Genomic DNA, 7,111 nt, shown 5'->3' on the forward strand with positions numbered 1-7,111 from the left:
GGAGACGGTAGCAAGATTCAGCAGAAAATAAATCTGACTTTCGACCGTTTTTAGGTTATAAAACAACACACTTTGGTCAACTTTTAGGGAGTGAGATAAACCAGTAATGATTAGATAACAAAATCAATAGGAAATTAATCTGAATATAGCTATTTCACATGTGAATTCTAAAGTAAAACTTTGTATACTGACATAACAGAAGAGTAATTTTATTCGCGACGAAATTCCGGTTTTAAACGCATTTAAGAACGACCGTTCCTGACCAAATATTTACAACATCGTCTTCCGCATTTTATGTTTGTCTTGCTTATTTTGGTTTCGTTTGGAAATGCTCTTCTGCACCGTATCAGTTAGCAGATTTGGCTGAAAGCACAGTAAATTTACATTAGGTGAAAACAGACTCATCTGTTTTTACAACAAGTATGCTTGCAAAAGTTTCACTTCACCAATGTCAGCCATCCCTTTCCACTTCAGCAGGGTTCACACTGTGCGGATGTATGAAGAGCGCATGCGATGTTCGGCGCTTACCCTCCCATGTACGCATTACCGAACGCGGTCCGGTGTTGAAACTATACTGTCCAGTTGGCCTTCGACCCTTTGAGGTTGACCCCACTGGGGTGGTCATTCCATCGCGCGGTCGATTTGCTCGGTATATGTGCATCGACGGACAATACCAGCGTATTCACTTGAATGGGACAGATAAAAATGTTTTCTTGTGTGCCGGTGAGTTGCATCGATTTTATGTTGCAGGGTAACCAATCAATGTTATCCATCCACATTCCTTGGACTCTCATTTCAAATGAAGATGACTTCTCCTGAATATGGCTTCTTGGAGCAAATGACAAAATCTGGTATGAAGGGTTGGACTAAACACGTATATTGGATTTTCATGACTGGGTGCGCTACTTACAAGGTTTTTAAAGGCTCATTACCAGGCGAACAACGATTTCCCTGTTCTTGGGACTTCATCAGAAAGATCCGAGTATTCTTCAGCCTTAAGTTATTTCTGCACACTAATTTATACAAAACGCATCCCCCCTGTCCTGAGCATAACTTGACCCAATGAATTATCAAGTGTCAAGAAAAAGTGAGCGTGCGCGCCGACCGTGAATTCTGGTGGACACGGGAATCTACGGAAACGGAAGAGTTCCAGAAGGCCAATAATGACCAAAGATTATTTCAGTTGATCCGTGCGGACGGTACCCGGGGAAAGTCTGTGAGCGAAACCAACAAGGATCGGAATAGAATGACCACCTTGAGTGGAGAAGAACGCCTGAACCGTTGGATCGATTACTTTGAACGACAGTTATCGTGGCCATCTGCTGCCACTCAGCTGGAGCTCACAGTTGGGGTAAAGCCCTAGACCGCGAACTTGGAACCCCCTTAGACCTCGGAGGTTTGTGAGTGCATATGTTCTCCTAAGCGTCACCGAACCTCTGGACCGGATGACCTCCCAACCGCGTTGTTCAAAGATGTGGATGAAGTCCTCAGTCAGCGCTTGTCTGATCCGTTTACTTGCATTTAGGAAAAAAGTCTGTTCCAGACAACCGGGGAGAGTCGGTGATAGTGCAAGTTTTCAAAAAAAGGGGCTCGTAATGAGTGCAGCAACCACAGGGGGGATGAACTTGACCCCGGTCGTAAGGAGACTGTTGGCGTCACTGGTGCTTCGTTGTCTTATGGTGGCTCGTTAAACACTAACCCGAGAGCAGCAAGCGGGATTCCGGCCTGGTAGGGGTTGCATTGACCACTGACTATCAGGCAGTTGTAAACGAACCCTGCAAAGCATTCCTCCAGGCTTTGCAATTAGCGGTACATCCTCCATTAGAGGCGAGGCGGAATTGCGCAAAAACCACATACTACTCGCATGCCTCATCAGTATTATCCGCTGTTACTTTATCACCACCAAAAACAACAGCAACAATGAAAACAAAACACCAACACCACCAGTAACACAAAAACCACCAACATCGATCGACACAAACATTACGTATGATCCTTGAATCATCCTTACGAGTACTTGAGATGTACCCTGTAAAATGCCTTTGAATATTGAAACAGTCCTCAAGTTGGACCCGAATGGCGAAACATCAGTCTGCGTGTTGGTAGATAAACTAAACTGATTTGTGCGCAAACCACTGAGCGGGAATGGAAGAACTTAAAACCATGTCTGATTTGTGATAAGAATTCTCTAAGCTGTCTGGTTGCTCACTAGGTTTGTCAGTAGCATGTTTCTGAAACGGTTTTCGAAAAGGATACTGTAACACAATCCAGCACATTGCGTATTCTCAGCAAATTAATCCCCAAAAAGCGCTGTAACGCAAATGAATAATTCACAGAAGTTCTTCTTGGTTTGCTCCAGTGGGGAGTTTTGCCTAACTTCGAAAATATCGAGCATTTGGTAGTACTCTTATACCACAGCTGATAATTCAATAAATGTCACATGTTTCGAATATGAGTCAAGGGGCTGTCTGGCGTTCTTACACAACTCAAAGATGCGCGCTGGGTCGCGCTGTCTGTCGGGACCTAAATGCGGTTAGCAAAGCATTCAAATTGAAGACTGGTGAACGTAGCCTCACCAGGACATGGGTCGCTGAGATAGTTGGATTAATGGTCCTGAAAATGTGGCTAAAGTGCGAACAAATCGACCGCTTCTGGGGGATGAATACTGTGAGTTCTTTCTCTATCACTGGGGAAAAACTTCTATTGGGAGCGCTCGTCATCACCGAAGGCAAGAAACGCATCGACCACTGGAATTCGATCCACCTCCCCTGACGTCAGCTAGTTTAGATCCTGTTCATCTATCCATGTCCCACATCCCACATTGGCAACCAAAGATCATAAAAACTGTTAATATCAAACCCCTTTTTCAGCACTTTGACTAAGTATAACAATGTTACTCAAGTTTCCGATCTCTCGTTTACTCACTTATCTGTAAGTAGATTGGCTTAAGATTTCGTGTTTTAAAGGCAGGTGGTGAACGAATCAAATCCGCTGGCATTCGTACATCTTCGCAGGATAATTGTCTTTCGTATATCAGTTTTAAAGGTGACTACTTCTCGCTGATGGCATAAAGCTGAAATAAACGGTGAGATTCTTGCTTAGAATCAAAGCGGACCAGGAGAACTTGCAAACCCAAGCATCTTCATCTGTCGCAGTTAATATTACCAAATGAACATCTTGAGTTCAGTCATCATTCTACCACGTTGCATTCAAAGGTGGTTTTCAAAGGGGACTTGTAGGAGTATTGGCAATTTTTGTTTAGGGGAAGTCACAGACCAACTAATCTCTACCTCACGTTCTGTTCTTTAATGCTGCAGAATCTCGTTTCCATACCGCTGTTTTTTTATGTCCAACCATCTATTTCACAGATCAACAATCAAACAGCTGTCCAGGACTGAAAACACTCAGCACAAATGTGTCAGTCCAAATTCATCAGGGCATCGCCAGACTTGACTTCATTTTCAATCGCACTTTTGTGATCCTCTACTGTGTCCATGGAGTGTGGCACAATTTACACGGCCTGGAACTTCCAGTTGGTAGGTCTGACTCGAAAACCTTGAGAATGTTTTCCACTTTATTCAGCGTTGTGCATGTTGCACCTAAGTAACGATGTGTAAAACGTCGTTTTTGAGATTTTCCTATAAAATCCCTTGAGTCTTGGCGGTTTTTAAGTAGAACAAGACGGTTCTTGTTTGATTATTCAAGTTTCGGACCGTGGTGTAAAAAACAGGGTAACTGCGCGGTTCCAGACCAGCAATCGAATCCTAGAGAACGGGCTTTTACTTTTACACTGTCACATCTCACCAAGAGAACCGCGTAAGGGCTTGACCACCTGAATGGTCCCCACTGCAGCAGGTTACTTCTTGAGTAGGCGCGTGAAAATTGTCACAGATTACATCACTCCCTTCAACTTCGAAACAAACACACTAGGTTGCATATTGATTTGTCAAACGAGGGACTTTCCGAATTAAAATTCAGACATTTCCTGCTTTGTAAAACTGAGAATCCGTTAAACACGACGCGCCAATTTTACAACCTCAGCAGCGAGATTTGAACATACAGGAAGAGAGAAAAGCGTTAGTTAGAACAGCAGGGATTGCCCCTTTCGATCTGGACAGACTGGAAGTACTGAACGAGGCCTAGAAAATGTATCATCCGTAATTATGAGGTTAAGTTGCACTCTGACCATAATATGAATCACTAACAGTCCTCATGTGCTTTGGTGATCGATCCATCTTGCTCAGAAACCCGGCTTCGACAGACAACAAACTGGTGTGTATATCATTCTAACCAATACAAGCCTATTGTTGTTCAATCTTCTCTGTTGAATGAACAACATGTCAAGGGATGGAAGATTGTCATCTTTCCATCAGAAAATTCGTTGACAGTAGTATCGGACAGCGAAATTTACTGTCAGCCACTGTAATTTCAGTCTTTACTGCAAATTTTGAGGGAGAATTAGGCGCCTCCCGTTCGGAATTCCGTCAGGTTTGAGGATCCGTTACTTCCACCAACACCCGGTCACCCACGGATATCTTGTGGATGGCACACATATGATCTGTATGGACTATAATCAGGTGTGTGGAGTTCTCCAGCCAAAACACAGGCTAGAACAGAATCCTTTATTTCAAGGCTGAAGTAACACAAAACGGTATCATCTAAATTCCATTCGTGTTATACCTGCTGATTCGACAATCTGTGGTATTTGCTGCTGACTCGCTCCAGTGCCCGGTGCCGAAAAAAGATTCACAGAAGGGAACACAGCAGCTATGTTTCGAACAAACGAGTGCGAGAGCAAAAGTTAAAAGGCCCCACGCTATTTAGAGGGGACTTTCTGACATTGATCCAGGCTGTCTGACAGGGGTTAGCGAACACCCATTGACATCGATTCTACCTCTATGAAATGCCTGAAAGTTGATCACATTCGGTCGTGCCTCTGTGGCGTGCAAGAACACTCATCAGGTTTTGCTGAATTGGTTGAATGATTGACTGGCCTGGATGCTTGCCGGATTTCCTGTTGAGATTTTGGTGAAGCAGTAGGTTCCGGGTGTTCTGAAGTTGCTTTCAGGCATCTGACCTTCCTGATAATAAGTTAATTTGATCATATTTGAAGATCAGCTCTTATCGCACAACGTGGATAATGAGCCCGTAACGGCGTATGCCACCGATGGAACATGCGAGTAGTGTCTACTAAAGAGTCAAAGCCCTGATGAAAGCTCATTACTGAAAATATTATATTATATCCGAGGAAAGTCGAAAGAATTCAATTGGACGCTTAGGAACGTTAATTTTTCAAAAACTCCGTGCAACTGAGAGTTTTACTATTGTGTTTGATAGCTTCTGACCGCTTGGATCGCATTGGTGACTGTGCAGCTCCACACCGAGTGGTACTCTTCATTTCAAGGCTGAACGAACAGGACGGCACCCACGTTTCAGCATCGTGAGCTAAAACAAACAAAGCATGCGCAGGTTAAAGCCTGTTCAAATATGGTTATTAGGAGAACCAGCTCCGAACGTAACGGGACTACATAACTGCCAATAGAATAGCCGTTTATCGTTGAGACAGACTTCATAGGTGTTTCTTCACTCGTCCTTGACAGATGAGTTGTATTCTAAGTATCACTGTTGACCACGTGTACGCGACAGTGATCGATAGATCCGCCGGTTCTCTCGTTCATTGACTTTTTCTAGTTTGGCCGTGTGCACCAGGCTATGAATCGGCCATCCAGACCGGGGTTCACAGTAATAAGAAGGCATTAAGAAGATTGTGGTCCTCAACAAGAATAGTTAGAAAATTGATTTTTTAGGGGTGTAAACGGAGAATAGTGCCTAGAATTTACGTGGTACTCTTGTCACAATTGACAATTCCAACAAACAGTGTGACATCACACTCAACTATTTTAAAGTTCCGTTGTCCAAATAGCCTGAATTTTGTAAAGATGGCAACTCTTGTTCGTCGATGCTATAAATCCAAATTTAGTGGGAACTAGAAGGGGGTCGCTTTAAATTCAGAGTAAAATCCCCCCCAGTGCTCTGATGGCCTTGAGCTTTACAAGCTTTATTGTTTTGTAAATTTTTGGTGCTTGTCGGATGAGCAAAGCAACTACTGTCCTGTAAATTCTACATGATCACGTTCTCATGAAAAAGGCCTCAAAGTTTACCAGTTCACATTCAGGAAATGTCAGCAAATATCTTGGAAGAGAATTACTCCCAAACGTGAAAGCATCAGCCGTAACTCCCAACTGACAAACCAGGTCTGATTTGGAAAGCTTGCTTGATTTTGCACCATTGGTTGAGGCCATCCACATTTATTTTCAGCAGTAGCACGGCTTGGAAGAGCTCCCAAACGTGAAAGCATCAGCCGTAACTCCCAACTGACAAACCAGGTCTGATTTGGAAAGCTTGCTTGATTTTGCACCGCACCATGAGGCCATCCACATTTATTTTCAGCAGTAGCATGGTTTCGAATGAGTCGTTTCTCTCTTTTCTTCCATATTCTTTCGCATTCATCGCTTGCATTCACTTTGTATCCTTGTGACCATGTTCTTTAAAAATGAATGATAATAATATGATATGATATAATATAATACAATGAATATAATATAATATAATGCAATACAATATAATATAATATAGTATAATCAATATATTTTAACATATATTATAGTGTAATATAACATAACATAATATGATATAATATGATATGATATGATACGATATGATATGATATAATATAATATAATATAACATACCATGGTACGAGGTTAGAAAATATGGCGTATTATATCGTATACTATAGTGTATGATATAATAGCGAACGAGGGTCCCTGTTCTAGAGTACAACAGCGCAGCGGACTGATCCCAGTTCAGCTTCATTACCCTCTTTCAAGGAAAGTAAATCCTGGACGGTAGTTTTCCTAGGCTTCGTCGTAGAAATTCCGAATGCATATTGTAGACCAACATCCGTGAATGACTCAAGGCTTGTATGTGAAATTTACAGCATTGATATTTTCTGCATGAACACCACCCGCTACTAGAGCCCGATTTGATAAATAAATACCACGGCCACTCATCTGTTTGATTTAATTTCAAGAGTTTTCCATGGTCTGAC

General features: G+C 42.5%; 1 protein-coding gene across 1 annotated transcript in view; it reads left to right on the top strand.

Moving 5' to 3' along the window:
• Positions 1–497: 497 nt before the first annotated feature.
• The window catches only part of T265_05452 (hypothetical protein), a gene marked incomplete at both ends in the record, with an annotated part of 15,312 nt that continues 8,698 nt past the window's right edge, over positions 498–7,111 (top strand). The window contains 2 exons of the mRNA XM_009170463.1: positions 498–723; positions 3,369–3,536. Coding sequence (XP_009168727.1) covers positions 498–723; positions 3,369–3,536 — 394 coding nt within the window. The remainder of the gene's footprint in view (positions 724–3,368; positions 3,537–7,111) is intronic.

This window comes from Opisthorchis viverrini (assembly GCF_000715545.1).
Source record: "Opisthorchis viverrini unplaced genomic scaffold opera_v5_105, whole genome shotgun sequence".
NCBI lineage: Eukaryota > Metazoa > Platyhelminthes > Trematoda > Opisthorchiida > Opisthorchiidae > Opisthorchis > Opisthorchis viverrini.